The 19213-nt window shown below is 41.3% G+C and overlaps 1 protein-coding gene across 2 annotated transcripts in view; it reads right to left on the reverse strand.

Annotated features, from left to right (window-relative positions):
* The window catches only part of LOC144518015 (golgin subfamily A member 7-like), a 48946-nt gene that overhangs the window by 18572 nt on the left and 11161 nt on the right, over positions 1 to 19213 (reverse strand). For both annotated transcript variants that reach the window (XM_078250361.1, XM_078250360.1), the window contains exon 3: positions 8552 to 8704. In XM_078250361.1, coding sequence (XP_078106487.1) covers positions 8552 to 8704 — 153 coding nt within the window. The remainder of the gene's footprint in view (positions 1 to 8551; positions 8705 to 19213) is intronic.

Genomic DNA, 19213 nt, shown 5'->3' on the forward strand with positions numbered 1-19213 from the left:
AAATAGTATTGCACCTTTTTGTTTATGCATTTGTTTTTATGCTTGTTTAGCTTTGTATGTTCAAGTTTAAAAATACAACTTTCAAAATTTTAGTAGCTTATTTTCTGCATTTTCCTTGATAATCAAGTAAAATCATGATGCCATTATATCGCAATCGCGGCATTGTAAATCGCAAAATGAATTTTTCTCCACATCGTGCAGCTCTACTAGCCAACCCACCACATTCTTAAGCTGAAAAGCTTAACAGAAATTCCACTTTTTACTTTGGTAACAACCAGTCAATTTAAATTGCATGACTTTATGAGTACTCATAAAACCCAAACCAAGCCAAATGTTTTCTATCCCCGTTCACTCCTGTCCACTAATTCTTAGAATAGCAAAAGACCACTGACATACTGATCCATTTACATTCTATATGAACTGGGCCAAAATTCATTTCAAATCATTTTATTTTGCTAGCTCTCAGGTCATAAAATTATTGATTTACAGCCAAGCTAAAAGATTCCACACAGCAGCAACACAACATCATATTACTAACTAACTAGGGGTGTGACCACACACCCAGCTCACGAGATGAGACAAGATTTTAACACTATTTTACAGAAAACTTCAATGAAGAAATAAGGCTCGAAAAACAGCCCTTTATTCAAATGAAAGTCACAAAATGAAAACCAAGCACTGAAAGGTGTTGCCATAAACTCAAATGACTGGCTTCTCTCCTGTATAACTAACAGTTACACTGTTACTTATTCCATATGTATGGTGGAGCGACATAACTAAGTGTTTGGCAGTAGTTGAGACCATTGAGACCAAATGTTTTGTACTAGTAGACAGAGATAAATAAAGCTTATTTTACTATTGTTTCACATTGATTACGTTGTAAAGCACAAATAAATTACCATCACTCAGAGCGAAGACAGCTCTTTTCTCCTCTTCTGCATTTTATTAATTGCAGCACTAAACAAGGAAGTAGGCTACTTTATTATCGATTTATGACCATTATAGGACAAAGGGAGAACATTTCTCTTTGTTTAATATCATTAAAAGTAAAGTTAGGTTTTGCTGCCCGCTTCCCGACTCATTTAAACAGAGCGTGGTCCCCCACTAACACAGAACGTTTAGGGAACGTTTCTGGTTCCCTAAAGGTTAGTTCAAACCAAACCAAAAACTAACATTTAGGGAACGTTCCCTCAGGGTTATAACGTTAAGGGAACCGACCAACTGAAACGTTCTCCTGTGTTTGCACTGTACCTCCACACAACGTTCCCGTTTGGTTGTTTTTGGTTGTTCTGAGTGCGGTTTTGAAAATGTTTATTTAAACCAGCTCCATTTTTGAAGTAGCATATAAAAGGTTTGCAGTAACTTGATTTAGATTCACTCAAAAATGATTGGTCTCATAAAATCTAAGTAAGATAAACAGCAGAGCAAGAGAATATATTTATTTTTAGGCTATACATTTTTCTAAAAACAATACTTTTGTGCTTGATTTCGTTTTTTTAACTGTATTAGGTGAAAATACTTAAAACAAGAATCTATCAATAGAACAATTTTCACAACTAATAAAATTCACTTCTTTTATTTCACATTTTACTTCTAAAGTGGCTCAGTTCAGTGTACAAATCCAACCGTTCACCCCCACACCGGTAGGGGGAAGATAGCGCCTCTGCTTTCAGTTTCAGGTGACCGATTGAAGTCCTGTCCTGACTTCCGTGTTGTGCTATTTGTACACACACACCGAAGTCCCTCTGGATACACAGAACTTGCCTGGGAACCCGTCTTCTTTCAGTGGCTTTCAGGTAAATATTTATCATATTGCCATTGTTTCCGGCGGAGATGTTGTTGTTCACTGCGCCTCTATTGTACCTCCTAAGTTGCCGTAGCTTCCGTCTTTTACCTCCGTCGTCTTGTACTGTACTGAGGTAGGTTGCGTGTAAAATGCTGCTGCGCTATTTTATTGTTTTCTTTGAAAATTGTGTTGTGACCCTTCAATATTTAGTGCCTCAAAGCTTATACGATATTAAGTAAGCTGTTTAGTGTCGTTTTTACGGTTAAAAATAAGTTTTAACGATGCTTTGTTAACTCTTTTTCTTTGCGCGCCATTTTCGTTTCTGTGCAATGTAATAACGGAGGCTCTGCAGCCCAGTTTGAGTCTGTAAATTCTGTTATTTAATGTTTAGGAGCAGAGGTGCAAATAAAAGGAAACAGTAGACCAGAAGCCAAATAATGCAGGTATGTGTATTTCTTTGTTAGACATTATACTCTTTTTGTTATCTGTGCAGTCACCCAAACCCACGGACTGTTTAACTTTGTCCACTGAAACTGTTGAAAAGTATAAAACCTTGGTTCTCACGTTTGTCACATAGGCTATATAGTTATAATTCAAGTAAGGTTTTCCCAGTATACTCTAATTTATTCTGTTGGCTAGCAATGTGCATATTAAGAGTTGAGTGAGATGCTATATTGTGATGTGATTTTTGTGTATGTATGGTAGAAAATGAGATCACCCTCACAATACCGTCTTGTATTGCTGAGAAGCAGCTTTGAAATTTCCATTTCCAATTAAATACAATTTCATGACCAGGAACTTGAGAGTAACTTAACTATTTTGTTGTTGTAAACAGCAGAACTCATCACACAGGAGACGGAAATGAGAGGTAAGAAGACTCACTTAAGTTGTTCACATATGCAAATATATAATGTATAACAACTAAAACACCATTTATTTTTCCATAGCCATAAGGACAACCATTACCCGCATGGCACAGCGGATGGATGCATTTGAGGAGAAGCTGGATGAGCTGCTCATGCTCTTAAGGAGCTCCCAGTCACCTCCCTCTGCTCCAGTTGATGACATGTTGCTGTCGCCCTGCTCGACAGTCACCGAGCTGCAGGAGCTCAACAAAATGGTAATTAAGTGGCCATAGTCCTGCCCTACCCTAAGATTAACACTATATAATTGCATAAATTCAAATATCATTATAACTGAACTGACTTCTCTTACAAAATGAGATTGTACAAGCTCTCCACTTTGTTCTACATGTATAATTTGTATTTCTATATGTTTTACAGCAGCTTTTCCTGACAACCCTTGGAGGTTCGACCGGAGGTACTGCCATCCATCGCGTGCTACTGCGAGTGGGAACCAATGACGTTCTAAAACCGTATAGCCTGCGGGGCAGAAAGGCAAACAAGGCCTTCCAGGATCTGACAAGCTGCAGGGTTATAACAGGCAGGTGTTAATGTATTGTTCACATCAGTATATGCTTAGCTTGGCTGGTCAGAGGTTTTAATTTGACTTGTAACTTTGCTTCATTTTGACTTCTACTCTAGCGGCCTCCCAGAAAAACTTCCCCGTGCTGACTGCAGCAGATGTGGAGGACCCCACAGTGGTCACCCCCCCACACAATATCCAACAGCCCAGTGTCAAAGGTGGACTCATTCAAGTTTCTGGGCTCCATCATTTCCCAGGACCTGAAGTGGGAGTCAAACATCAACGCCATCCTTGAAGGCTCAGCAGAGGATGTACTTCCTACGGCAACTGCGGAAGCATGGCCTACCACAAGAGCTATTGGCCATCTTCTACACTGCTGCCATCCTCCTGCCTCCTCCCCTCTGGCAGGCGCTACAGATCCATGTACAGAAAAACAACCAAACACAAGAACAGCTTCTTTCCCACTGCCATCACTATCCTGAACTGCTGATAAGTGGGGTCATCCCCACTTTGGCCATTCACCTACACATTACATACTTTATTGCACACTACATTTGCACTATTACTTTGCACTCTACTCCATGTGTACTTGTATTGATATCATGTCTTATTTGTATAGTTGTATTTTTGTATATATTTGTATATTATGTGCCTATATGTATATTGTTGTCTCTATTGTACAGTATGTGTCTATATGGCCAATAAAACGGATTCTGATTATTATATACATTTTTTATTTTTTGGTACCATGAAGTTAAGTTACGTTAGGGGAACAGTAGGGGAACGTTCGGTAACCAAAAACTCCCAAAAAAACAAAACGTTCCCTAAACGTTAAGGAAACTTTCCATGGGAACCAAAACGTAACCAAACCATAACCTTCAATGGAACCATAAATTGTTAGCTGGGTCTGCGCAAGACAGCGCCACAGGGAACTGCACGCTGCAGACGCGTGTGTGTAGGCCAAGAGAGAGAGAGAGATAGAGAGATAGATAGAGAGAGAGAGAGAGAGAGAGAGCGCGGCGGTACTCTCTAACAATGGGTTTCACAGGCAGCTTTTTTCTTCCACTATCGCTCTGCAAAAGTAAACTCAGAGTCAACTTTGGAGAACGGCCGGGGGATTTTCTATGCTAATTTCAAGGCTGCTGCTCTGCACTTGTGTACTGATATCACGAGACACTTTTTACCTCAATGAGTAATCTCGTCACATTTAATCTCATCAAACCTCTAGTACTAACCCATTTTAAACATCTTCAATGCCGGGGACTTCCGGTGATCAGCGCAATGGAGCTCCCATCTTTTTCATCTCTAACCTTCTTTACAGTCCAGCCAAAGCGCTGCTACTAGCCACTTATACTTAACTATATTCAGCAGCATTTCGCCACGTCGAGAGGATGTCCAACAAGTCGAAGAAAGAAGACAAGAAAAGGGGTGACTCGATGTCGGGTGCTGCGATAGCCACGCTAACAGCTATGCTAGCTGAGCACAAGGCCTCGCTCGACTGAATTCAAGACCTTTTTCCAGGCTGAATTCAGCACGGCGTTCTCCAAACTCGAGGTGAGGCTAGACAACATCCAGATTACTATATTGGATCACCAACAGCGTCTTCCGCCCCGTCTTCGCCAACACCACAAGCCGGGACATGAAAGCTAGCTTCGGTGTCTGGGGAGAGCGTTAAGCTAAGAGCTAAACTCATCGATCTGGAAAACAGAAACCGCTGAAACAACATAAGGATAGTTGGCCTCCCCGATAACATTGAAGGTGCTCAGCCGACAGCTTTTTTTACCCTCAACTTCTAGTTGAGGTTTTTGGCGAACATATACTGGATTCAGCCCCGGAGCTGGAACAAGCTCTTTGCACGCTAGCTCCAAAACCAGGCCCCGGCGAGAAGCCTAGGGCTGTCATGATGCGTTTCCAAAGATTTCAGATCCGGGAGTTGGTTGCGCGCGAGGCTTGAAGGCTGCGGAGCAAGCTGAAATACAAAGGCTCCCAGATCCTTTGAAGATTACGCTCCCGAAATAGTTGAGAAACGCTCCGCATACCAAGACGTGATGAAAGAGCTATACAACCTGGGCCTTAGGCCCGTCCTGTACTACCGGGCCAAGCTGTTTATTACGCCCGGAGAGGGACTGAGGTGACTGCTCATTTCCCCTGAGGCTGCTCAGGACTTCATCTCTTCTCAGCGCCGACGCAGCTTGGGGCCCATGGAGGATTGATCTTGCCTGACAACGTAGCAGCTACGGTAAAACTGCCCAGATGGTTTTTGCTAACCCCACGCCCAAACGACGGGCTAGCGTAGCTTGATGGCTCTCGGCAACAGGCCACTGTTAGCACCTGGTCTGCCAGGACATGCTAGCCCCCTGCTTCGCTATGTAATGATCTGGTAAGACCACTCCAAGATTTGTAGCTGCAGGCTGCTAATGTTACCTCAAGCTTTTCTTATGGCTGTTTATGTATTCACGTTCTATACTTTGAAGATTTTACTTGCCTTAGCTGACGTGGCTGGCGTTCAGCTGGCACATTTAAATTGACTCTCCCGCCATTTCCGGCCTGGACAGGGCCGACGTGGGACTCACATTTTTTTGACTAGAGTTTAACTTTGCTTCTCCTGTTCAAAGTTGTAGCAGCAACGCAAGAATCCTTTTTTGTGAACCTGCACTCTCAAGTTGCAGGGGATATTTCAGTAAACTCTCCCACGCTAACTTTTTTCACGCCCTGGCGACTTAGTGTGACACCTTGTCAGTACTGCGATCTTGTCCTTCTGCTTTTCCACAATGTCTTTACTTTTATTGTTATAACTGCCCATATAACAGTACCTCTTTTTTCCCCTTTCTTTGACGAGGTAGAGACCCCGAATGCTGTACCTTACACACATTATGCTGCCAATCTGATGGCTTGTTTGTACTGTTATTGTTCTGGTATTGGACTGATCTGTTGTTTTGGGAGTTTGAGAACATTTGGAACCCATGCGGCTGTCACACCGCTGTGCAATGGACACTCAAGGTTCAGTTAGCTACTGGGGATCTTAGGTCAGGGGACGCAGGTCTGCTCGATGGTTACGTGATGCCTTATCCTGCCTGTCCTATGTGTGTGTATATTGTGGTTGTATCGTTCGTGTCTTTGTTTTCTCTTTCTCTCTGACATGTTCCACAAAAACTTCTTACCTCTGGTCGAAAAAACTGAAAGTGATTTGGACCGCTGGTCGGTCTTACCGCTTTCCCTTGTGGGCCGGATAAATTTGATCAAGATGGTTGTCCTCCCCAAATTTCTTTATCTTTTCCAGCACATCCCAGTACTTATCGTTAAATCTTTTTTCGACAAGCTGGACAGGGTGATATCTAAATTTATATGGGGCAGCAAACCTGCCAGACTTCAGACCATACTACTGGGCAGCTAATTTGCAGAAACTCCTATACTGGATGAGTGATGACTGTGCCTCACTACCTGTCTGGTCATATTTGGAAAGGGCGAGTTCACACCTTTCACTGCAGTCGGTCCTCTGTTCTCAACTCTCTCTGACTTAAACATCTGTGGGAATATGCCCGACTGTATCCCTCTCGCTCAAGATCTGGAGTCAAGTTAGGAAAACCTTTGGCTTACAAGGCCCTTCCGTCTTGACCCCACTGCTTAAAAACCATGTCTTTACACCTTCAGGTTCAGACCTGGCATTCAGGGCCTGGCACAGTAAGGGTATCATCAGTGTCAAAGACCTATTCAAGGATGGCATATTTGCATCCTTCACAGAGCTCTCTTCCCTTTATGATTTGCCTAAGTCACACCTCTTTCGCTTTTTCCAGATTAGGGACTTTGTCAAGAAGACATTCCCCCACTTTCCAAACCGCCCCCCTGAAACCCTGACTGATTCCCTCCTGGCGATAGATGCCGACCGAAAGAAATGCGTTTCTGCATTGTACGATCTATTATGCTCGACCTCCGTGAACCCTCGCACTTTGACAAAAGCTGCATGGGAGGGTGATTTGTACATGACTATTACGGACCAACAATGGGACCTTGCTCTGGCTGTGGTTCACTCATCCTCCATATGTGCTCGTCATGGCCTAATCCAATGCAGGGTCCTTCATAAAGTCCACTACACAAACGTAAAATTGTCTAAAAAATACTTCACTGTCCGGGACGCCTCTAACAGGTGTAACCAGTCTCCTGCTAACCATACTCATATGTTCTGGTCTTGCCCTAAATTAACAACTTTCTGGATGAACATTTTTGACACCATGAGCAGAGCCTATGAGCACAGTATCCCCCCTAACCCTTTGTCAGCCAGTTTTGGCATTTCTCCTGACGCTAACCTCCCTGTTGCACTGAGGTGGGCCCTGGCGTTTACATCTCTGCTAGCTCGGAGACTGATCTTGCTCAACTGGAAGCTTTCCCGCCCCCCTACACACAACCGCTGGTTTAAGGAAGTGCCGACAATTTGAAGCTTGAGAAGCTTAGATCTTCTTTGAAAGGCTCTATCTCGACATTCCTAGAGACATGGAACTCTTTCCTAGAACTCGTTGACTCCCTCAGCTTATCTCCTGACTTGGAGGACTGAGCTCCTTCTGGACTGCTCCATTTGACGCCAGCTGGATCTCTACGCTGTCTTACCAGGACTTTAAGTTTGAAATGACCATATAGCCAAACCTAAAACAACTTCAACAACTACTGTACATAGTGAACAGACAGACCACCAATAAAGAACAAGACCCTCAGTCAGAACATAAATCAGAAATATTACCTCTCCTGTTCTTATTTAAAAGAAAACAATCATTCTGTTTCCCAATTTAGGTGTGTTGTTGCAGAAAAAGTGATCTAACCACTTAGATATGGTAATCTTGAAATACTACTGTTTCACTGTGAAGCTTAGTGCATTTTGACATAGAATGCCATGTCTCCAATTAATTAATGTCTACTTTCCTGTAACAACTTGTATTTACACTTTTTCTGAAGCTTAATTTTGACAATAAAACTGAATAAACAGTTGGTTAAGTGTGTTGTTTTTGACTACAATGCTCATACTTGGTCTTGACTGAAACTTGGATTAAATGTTTACAACTTTTTTGACAAATACCTTATTCATGACTAAAATGCAACGAATACATTAACCGTTTTTGTCGATGAAAATTTAGTAAAATGATTTTAGCCCACCAAAAATAACTCAAGACAAAAAGGATGATGTTGACCAAATATGACAAAACTCAGACTTTTGATTTCATGACCACAACTAAGACTAACTCTAAAAAGAAAATTACCTAATGTTGTATGTTACCAAAAGAGCAGTGCAGTTCAATATCCAGCCCTATTAATTTTTACTGTATGCATCTATGCAGGTGAAATGTCTCCCACCTTCTCATAGTGAGTCTCCATACACAAGAAGATGGTGTACGCTGTAAGGCAGGCCAGACAGCCTTCAATATATGACTGGCTTCCCAGTTTCTCCGCTTCAGCGTACAGGTTATTCAGTGTCTGCACCGTCTCCTCAAACTGCTGCTTGTCAATCTGCCATGGAAAGAAAAAAAGATCATTAGACCATGCACAGAGCCAAGTGTAGATTTGGACAGATGTGTGCGAGAGCGTTCTGTCTCTGTTGGGATATATTATCGTTTTCTCCCATTTTTTTCCCCCATCTCTAGATAAATGAGGGGCTGTATTTTCTTGGACTGGTCATACATCAAGGGATTGCTGGGCCACCTTCCCACATTGAAAACACCTCGTGAAATTATTAGGATGCCTTGGCCAAATGCTCTGTGAATGTTTTCGGTTAATAACAGGACAAACGCACTGAAAGCAGGACACACACAGTGGCAATCCAGGTGGGATTCTTGATGGTTTCTCCTTCTCCAATGGCATAGGTACAACTTGAAAAAGATAAAGACCTATCTCAGCTGCTCTGTACACTGCAGACAGCTTCTGGGATACAAACTGTAACACAGAATGGCTGATAATCAAAATGGTGTGTCTCAAGAATTCCTCAAATGAAGGCTTTCTGAAGGGAAGACTGATGGAGAGTGGAGAACTGCTGGACTCGAAGGCTGCTTTGACTGGGGTGTCGACACTAGTCCCATGCTGGAGTCCAGAATGGATCTGGTGATCTCTCTATGATGCTGAGGAAAAAAGGAGCCTCCAGACCAGATGAGGAGCCAGCCAGGGGCCTCCTGAGCCTCTGTAAACCCTCCAATGTTCTGCTCCTTTGTGCCTGAGGAATGCAACAACAAGCTCCAACACATCAGTGGTCTTAGCCGTGTTTGATTACCGCCATTGAGAGCCTTTGTTCTCCTCCTAATTTTTCAATTCAGAGGCTGCGATTCAAACCACATTTCTCTGCCTGAGCGTCTTTCCATTATGTCTGATGCAGCCATATTAGCATATCATATCTAGCTGCCAAATACATTTAGAACACGGAGTGCTTTCCCAGTTATAATGGTATAATTCTCCAAAAGCATTAAAACAGGAAAGAGGTACCAAAAATAATAAAGCCCACAGCCTAGGATAATTATCTGCAAGAATGTGATGTTACAGCGTGCAAATCTCTGCAAATGAAGATCTGAACTGCATGGCAAAATCAAACACGTGGGTAAAAAATGTTGGCTGAAAGGAACATAAGGCTTTTTTTTAACATTAGGATTTGCAAACATCCTCACAAATGACAAATTACTGTAAAAATGGAAGCCACTAAACAGTTTGGCATTATATTGCATATTTCATAAATTGGGATTACAGTAAAAAAAAATACATATGTGGGAAGAACTTTTGATAGGGGACCTAAGCTTTTACATCCCAGAGAGGAAGTATTCTTCATTGGTCTAGCAGTTCTGTGTGACTATGTATGTGTGTGTGTATGTGTGTGTGTGTGTGTGTGTGTGTGTGTGTGTGTGAACTGAATCCTACCGGAAAACATAGGAGACCACCCAATCGAGAAGGAAGTGTCAATAAACCACCAGTGAGTGGTTCTGAGTGAGTGTTGTGAAGCTGCTCTTTTGTGGTGCATGCATTTTAAAACTGAAGCTTTCTGTCCTTAGAACTCTGAACTGTTTGGCTGGCACTGTCTTTAATGTGGCTTGGAGGCTGTTCAATCTCAGTGGCCTGCTCTTCCTCCTTCACATCATTACCGGTGCCTGCTCTTAACCCACTTCCACCGTGGTTCACATAAGGACAAAGTCCAGCAGGGTTCCTCTGGAGAAGTTGCTGACATTGTTTTTCACTTTCGGCGCCATGTTTACATTGATTTAGTATGATACGATAAGATACCGTGTTTGCTATTCGATGTGCATCTGCAGGTCTGCCATATTGGAGCACTCAAGATCCACAAGCTAACAAATACGATGTATTGAGAGATGCAGACATATCTACAACATGGACTGTAATAATTAATTCTGAACCGTTTTCTCATGAAATGTGGTTTGCTAGAGGCGTGAGAAATTGAACACGATACTGGTTACTTATTGGAATTAATTAACTTACTTGGAGCTGATCTAATCAGCTCTATAACAAAACATTATAATTGACTAATCAAAAGAAATAATCGATAAAAAACTATTGGTAGTTGCAGCCTTAAGACCTTTTCAGACGGGGAGCAATTGACACGCCTCATAATTAATTTTCAATGAGAGGCGAGATATAAATATACAGTATTGACCCAAATATAATTTTTTTTTTTTTCTTCCTATGAATATATCTGAAAAAGAGAGGGTGTCCTCTATTCAGGGTCTAGACTTTTAAACACCAGTATACATTCACAACAGCTGGTGGGGCCAAATAGCAGTAACCTGAATGTGCCCCTCATGACCGGAGCCATCAATCAAATCTCCCAACAGTGCCGGGGGGGTGAACGATGCAGAGACACGGTGACCGTCCTGAACAAAGCGGCTCAATAGATAGCAAACAAATGAGATGAAGTCCTGATGCTAACTTTAAGATGGTGATAAACGCAGAGTCGTCAAATACCTGCCAAGCAGCAAAGAAATATGGTGTCACAGAATGTAATGTGGGGAGAGGGTGAGCCCAAAAAGACCGTCTTAAAAATGCCAACAGTCAAGAAAAGCATATCGTGGTCCCCAAACTGGCTGCTTCCGTGAAACTGACCAAAGGGTGTGAATATGTGATTGAAAAATGAAATGAGGGACTGCCCATCACTCGTCATTTAAGTGGAAGTCTTGGAAATCGTCAGAGAGTTTAAACTCTAGAGCTGAACGATTAATTGCATTTGCAATGAAATTGCGATATGTTAAAATTTGATTTTCAACATTGTCAACTATCAAGTAAGCGAAATGCCACCCGACAGGGATTACTGACCACGTAACTCCACATGAACATACCTCAGTAACAGAACGTGGAAATTACTCAAGCAGTAAAAGTTTATCGCGAAAGAAAGGATGCGCCTCAGTACTGTGACCAAGCCTGGGCTGACGGCTTTGATAAATACACTGGATAAGCTGGATACAACATGCCCTCCACACATATTTTAGCCAGGTCGCCATACCGAAGCTAACATTACACAAAAACTGTAAACAGAGAGTCGCAGCGGAGCTGAAAAAAGGATTTTTTTTTCGCTGCTACAACTGACGTGGTCAAGCCGTACGATCACTATGGCTGCCACTGCCATACTCGGTGTGCACGTATACATATTTAAACTGTCCAGTAAAGTTCACAGACTGTGTTTAAAAAGTGCTTTTCGGCAATCTGCGCTTTAGTAAGTGTGATTTCTTACTGACTTTAATATTAATGTTTACACCAGGCTTATTTGTCAGTGCTTTATGTTATCATGGTAATTATTACATGTCATTGTATTACAAGGCTGGACGTTCAACAAGTCAGTCACTGTGATTAAAGTAGTTAATAAATAAATAATGTCATTCATATAAATTCATGCATCACTTAATTGAATCAATATAATAACAGTAAAGGACAGTTTATGTTTAATCCATCTAATATTGTGTTAGTCATACAATCATTTGTTTGCCTTTGTTAAATAATACAGCAGATGAGCTTAAAAAAATAAATTGCATTTTAAATCGCAATATTGGTTAAAGAAATTGCATTTAGATTATTTTCCAAAATCGTTCGTTGTCCTATTATCGGGGTGGAAGGATAAGCTCCTGCACGACATGCACCATCGAGAGATGGAAGAAGTGGCTGATGTCGACAAATCATACCAGTGGCTGGAAAAGGCTGGTCTGAAAGGTAGCACAGAGGCACTAATCATGGCAGCACAAGAACAGGCACTAAGTAAAAGATCAATAGAGGCCGTCTACCATACCAGACAGGACCCCAGGTGCATGTCGTGTAAAGATGCCCATGAGACAGTCCTGTACACAGGCATAGTGTACAGAAACATCTGTGCCGAGTATGGGCTGGAAGTCCCAAGGTCCAAGTGGGAGGTGCCTCCAAAGGTGGCCGAGAATGACAGAGCTAAGATCCTGTGGGACTTCCAAATCCAGACTGATAAAATGGTGATGGCTAACGCAACGGACATTGTGGTTAGGGGTGCATGATATATCGACTCAACATCGATTGTATCGCGATATCACGTTGCGCAATATTATATCGAAAGTGTCGCGATAAGTATGCAATATTTTGTTTATTTTTTGGAGTGCTGCTTCCCGTCCATCGGCTGTGTGGCTTAGTTGTGTTTTATTTAGAGCCCGCTTGAAACGCTATAATGATCATCATTTCATTGGCCAGTTACTGTGCCACTTGCACGTTAGTACAGGTCAGTGCACGGGTCCACTACGTGACAAACCCTACGTAGCACGTACCACGTGTGTGCATATTTCGACAGAGTGACAGTGTAAGTGAAGAAATAGATGAGAGAAAACAAAAAACGGAATGAATCAGAGAAGCGAAAGAAAAGTTGTGTCCTGTTCTCTTTATTTATTTATTTTATACTGTCCAACCATTAAAACATGTCCTGTTCTGTAGACATGGTCGTTATTTATTTATTCATTCATGTTGGGGTAAACGTACCCATTAAGCCCAGGCACCATTTAAGCCAACTGGGGGATGTCTTCTGATAATCATTATTTTATCCAATCTAACAAGTAGTTACACGTCAGTTTTTGTTGAGAACCAATCACATTTGTCAACGTTGAGTTAGGCCAGCCTACATCCATGCAGTCTCAAGGAGGCTCACATAAAGTTGCCTCAAAACTTTAGTGTTTCGGGACCCCTCAGAAGGAATCTATTTTCAACAATTTACAACCACTAATTTGAAGTACATCCATATTATGTAAATTGAGAGATTAATGATTTGATTGTTGTGTATTATCAAGAAGTTTTTTGTCAATTTGTACTATTTGATTTCATTTGGAAAGATGAGTTTTGCTAGTTAGCGTAGCGAGCTAATCACAAGGTCAAAATATAGCCATACTGATATATACACTGCTTAAAAGGATTAAAAATGTTAAGTATGTACACTAAATGTTTTCTGATTCATTTTACATCGATCTACAAATTAAGACAATAAATGGTTTGGGTGGGCTAAATATTTTTTTCTTGAATAAATGCCTTTTTTTCAAGGTGGGCTTAAATGGTACAGTGACCTAAAAAGCAGCTAGCGCAAGCCAACTTTGAATGAAAATACCTTGATAATTCTGAAAGTTTGGCAACAGAGGGATAACTATAATGGCAAGTTTACAGCATATTTAGGCTCCAGGCATAGCTTCATCAATATATTTCATTTTGGTGTGAACAGTTACAGTTACAGTTACTGTTCACACCAAACTGTAGAACCATTTAAACCCAGCATGTTCCATTTTAAGCCCATATAATGTGTTTCAATAGGAAATTCCTGAAATTATGAGTTTGATACATTTTCACTGTAATCCTGTGACTTTGATGTTCTTTTACCTTACTGACTTCATTAACAACAGTACATCACAGATCACACACTGGCCAGAAGTATTGTTATGTAACCTAATTTGCATAATAATTTATTTACAGTAAGAACAATGACAACAAAAAAGGAAGAATTACAGTAGTTAGAGATATGTCATGAAGTTTCTTGACTGAGGCCCAAACAATAGTTTCAATCTGCCTACACAGGAGAAGGTTGAGGATATTGAACAGAGGTTCATCCTTTGCCGGGCTAACCTGCAGGGTGCTGGCCCTTTTCACCTGGCAAACCACCAAGAAATTGAAATGCTGTGCAAAAAGAAACTAAAAGCAATCAAAGTAGGCTAGGCTCTTCTTTATGAGCGGTTTTTCAAGTCAAGTTTGATATCTGATGTTAAATCGTTATTAGTGCAGGTGATGAGTTGGCAAAAGCATGCCAACAAACTTTTTTTTAAATACTTAATGTAATGTAACGTAAATGTTAATGTAAGACAGGTTAATGACTGTTTCAGTGTCAGTGTTTTTACTACATTAAAAGTTATATTATCAATATTTAAAAAAAATAAATAAATAAATAAAACCTATGAATGTAGCTTACCAGAATAATAATTGTAGTCTTATTTCTTGCTCACGAGCTGCTCCTCAAGTCGTGTTTGTGGTTTGATGATGGTCGTTATTGGTTCAGGTGACAAATTGGCTAAAGCATGCCAAACATAAAATGAAATGGTTTTTTTTTAGATACTTGTTAATGTAAGACATATTACTGAATAAATGTTTATTGTGTTTTCACTGCATTTAAAATACATATTTTTTAAATATTTTGTCAATCATTTTTGTGGGCTTAAATGGTGCCATGGTACCAATTAAGCCCATGCCAGACTTTTGACTTTATTCATAAAATATCTTTATTTTATATGATAAAATATACACAAATAAATGAATGTATTTTTTTATGAGAGATTAATCTTACATTTTAACAAATGATTGTTAATAAAACTATGTCAGTATGTATTTAAAATAACTGAACTCCGATTTTGGTGGGCTTAATGGGTACGTTTACCCTACCAGTCCAATACGACTGTCAGTTGAAATAAACCTTGTGTTGTTAGAAAACTTGTTTAATTTGCTATAAATCTATTTTGATGCATTTTCCCATAACTTTTGTAATTTGACATATCTTGAAAAATATCGAAATTAATATCGATATCGCAATATTACATTTTGTCAATAGCGTGCAACCCTAATTGTGGTGGTCGACAAACAGCAGAAGGCAAGCGACAGCGACATCAAGAAAAAGTAACAGAAAATGAAATGCCCATGGTATTGAAAAATACCAAGGGCTTAGAGGTGCTAGAAATGTGGAATATGGAAAGTGTAGGCAATAGGGCTGTAACGATACACATAACCCACGATTTGGTTCGTATCACGATTTTTGAACCACGATTCGATACAAACCTTGATTCTTTTGGGGAGGGGGTTGGAGGAGAAAAAAAGATATTTTGAGGAAAAAAAAAAAGATACTTGTATTAAAGGTCAAACGGCAAACGGTCACCAATGAAAAGGGAACTCACTACAGAGTTCAATGATACCTCACACAAGAGTCCACATCAAACGGGCCATTAGTTATGAAAGGGGGCATGGCTAAAGCATAGGAGTCGGGGCAAACCTTTACCAATAAAAAAAGGAAGTCTCTGCTGAGTTTTGATACCTCACATGAAACTCTACCTTAAACGGGTCACCAGTTATGAAAGGGGGCGTGGCTTAAGCATAGGGGGCGGGCCAAACCATCACCAATGAAGAAGGAACTCTATACCGAGTTCAATGACACCTCACACAAGACTCTACCTTAAACGGTTCAAATGTTATGAAAGGGGGCGTGGCCTTAGTAAGTGGGCATGGTTAAAGTATAGGGGCCGACTCAGTAACACATGTAGACCACATATTATAAAAGTTTCATGTAAATCGGATGATGTTTGTCATATAAAGGCGGATTTCCTGTTGCCAGCGGGGGGCGCTATGACCCAAAGTCAATTTTGGCCTATAGATGTCCTCAAGCTTTTAATAACTTTTCATCGTTAAGGTCTTGAGATGGCACAAAACGAATTTGAAGTCGATCAGATGAAATCTCTAGGAGGAGTTCGTTAAAGTATAGCACTACAGACTTTTAGGCCTACTTCCTGTTTCCACTAGGGGGCGCTATGACTTTGAGTCAATATCGGCCTGTAGATGTCCTCAGAATAAACTTCAAGACGTGACATGACCTGTCCTCTGGAGGACATAGCCACACCACCGCCGCTCCGTGGATTTTTATTGGGATGATTATCACAGAAGCCTGTCTGAATACACTCACCGGACAGCTAGCAGCTAACGGCTAACGGCTATCAGGGCAAGCTAGCTACCGGCAGGATCGAGACAGGGACCAGGGTAGGTGAATTTAAACAATGTCTGAGTTGAAAACGCATCTTGTTGACACGTAAGGGCCCTGTTCATGTGGCACAGACATATTAATTGCATTTTGTGTCTGTTAAGAGGCACAAAGGCACTCTAAAACTTGCCCCGACCACTGCCGTTTTAGCTCAGGGGACGCTTGTAGTACGTAGCTGCAGCTTCTCCGTGTTACCTGCACTGATTCGGGTCGGGGTTTTTTCTATCGAAAGTACTCGCGTAGCTATAGCGATCAAGATTAACGTAAAAATTGGCCGGAATTCTCCTTTAAAGAAGGTGGTCACTCTGTTAGATAATCCAGTCTGCAGAGTAGTTCATACGCTTTGCTGACAAACCAGATGATTGTACAGCAGCAGTGGTCTTCATGATCAACCAAAGTTTTTGTATCATGTCTACATTTCTACATTTCTGTCCGTACTCGCACGCTTTTTCTCTCTCTCTTTCTATCTCTTCCCGGAGGAGTACATGAGTATGCTTAAAAGGGATACTTCGCTGATTAGCATTAAGCTTTTTATCAGTAGAAACCCGGCAGTATTTTCGAATGACCGTGCTTCCCTCCCTCATGTCCCCCTGAGACGAGCCGTCTCTGGATTGTGTGTCTGGAAAAATGTATCATCATTTAGCGTCATCTGAGGCATTTTTGGCCTGAGGCTATGGACTACAACCACAGTACAGCCAGCTAGTTCTGCATGTTTTCAACCCACCCATAGGGGGTGGGACCCATGGATGTATTAAGAGAACTTCAAAATAGTGTCAGCCATCTTGAAGCTAAGCTTACAGGCTATTGCTCTGTGGAGAAAGCTGAGTAATTACCTATACTTTAGTAGGCTAACCAGGATGGCGGAAGGCAGTTTTGAAGATGATATGGCAGAAGGGGATAAATGTAAGATGTTTGTCTGGCAAAGACTTTTTCAGCAGCAACCTTGCAATTATGTGCATTCAAACTACCGCACGTGTACCACTGGGATACTGGTACAGATCGGAGAATATGCAGGAACTTTATTACAGACGGAATACTCGACACACTACGCAACGCAGACCAGCACCTCAGCCTGCGGTGACACTTGATGCCGCTAGCCGGGGAAGGGGACATCAAAAGCGGTGTGCGAGAAAGCGGAACGAGGGCAGGAGTTCGAGCTAGGTGGAAAGCTAACGCTAGCCGGCCACCTGTCCCATCCATCCTGCTTGCAAATGTCCGCTCATTAGACGACAAACTGGACTACCTCCAACTTCAACGAAACTCCCAACACGAGTTCAGAGACTGCTGTGTTGTTGTGGAAATGTGGCTGAACAACAGTGTACCGGACTCCGCTATCCAGCTACCAGGCCTGCTAGCCTTCCGAGCAGATAGAGATGCTGCTCTGTCGACGGGTAAGACTCGTGGAGGTAACACGGACTGGTGCAGAAATGCAGTGCTTGTATCCAACTACTGCTCACCGCTGGTGGAGTTTGTGACTGTTAAATGCCGACCATTCTACATTTCACGCAAATTCACGACTGTGTTTATACTCGGTTTTCACATCCCACCAAGCACTAATGCTACCAATGTGCTGAACTTAACGGAGCTATCATCCATCCGGATGGACTATTTATTGTTGCTAGTATTTTCAATCATGCAAATCTCAAGAAAGTTCTTATATTCTACCTTCACCTCACGGTGAATAGTAATTGCACTTTATGTATAGTCTATAATGTGTGTGCACTAAATGTAGCCTGTCTCGTATGTCGTTTTTATATATTTTAAATGTTTAACACCGCTTGAGCCATGGTGAAATGTTGTTTCGTTTGACTATATGCAATGTATATGGTTGAAATGACAATAAAACCTACTTGACTGTAACCGGTAGGTGTGGCTTTGGAGTGGCCTCGTAGGGAAGCAAAGCAAGTGCATTCTGGGAGTTGTTGTCTTTCATCCACATGAGCCAAAAATACATTTTCTGGCTTTTCTCAGTCTAGAAGGCACCAACTTCTTAAAAAAAAAAAAAATTCACATTTCTACTTAAACGATTTTTTTTTTTTTTTTTAGTTAATCGCGATTAATCGCATATTTTATCACATGATTAAAATTCTATTATTTTGCATTTCAGAACAGTTTTTAAGTACATATTAACAATCGAAAGCAATTCTTACCAGTGTATCTTGATTGGGAATCAAATGAATGCAAAGAAAGTTACTTCATGAACTTGATTTTAAGATTTGTATGTAAGAAAAATGTGTGAATCTGTCATTATTTGCACAATTCCTCCAAGTACCTAACTAAAAAACTAAAAATCCATATCCTTACCAGAGTCAATATAGTGTTTAGTAACTCCTAAATAATTTTGATACTCACTGACGCCCAGTGATCACCGTTAATAGACAGCTGCCAGGCACCTTGCACGCAGTTCCAGTGTGGCTGCTTTCTGTGTCATACAGGCTGTGCATGGGGCTGCTGGGCCTCGACGGCAATGAGACGTGTCGGAACATGCCAACCCTACGGCCTTTAAGACCCGAGTCCTCTACGATGCTGACAGGTCTGCAGTTAGTTGCCACCCATTCTGCAAGAGCTGTAGTAATTTTTGGGATTTGCTTCATCCACAGTATCGGCAAGTAGCACTCTCCAAAATAGTGCTTTGCCTGAGTGGGTAGCATGCTAGCGGCTAGCATCAACGTTAACTGTATTACTATGCTTAGCTTGTAGGTGGTAGCTCAAGTTTGACGTGCTTCTGTGATATTTTAATTTGGCTTTACACA

This window comes from Sander vitreus, chromosome 5, assembly GCF_031162955.1.
Source record: "Sander vitreus isolate 19-12246 chromosome 5, sanVit1, whole genome shotgun sequence".
Classification (NCBI taxonomy): domain Eukaryota; kingdom Metazoa; phylum Chordata; class Actinopteri; order Perciformes; family Percidae; genus Sander; species Sander vitreus.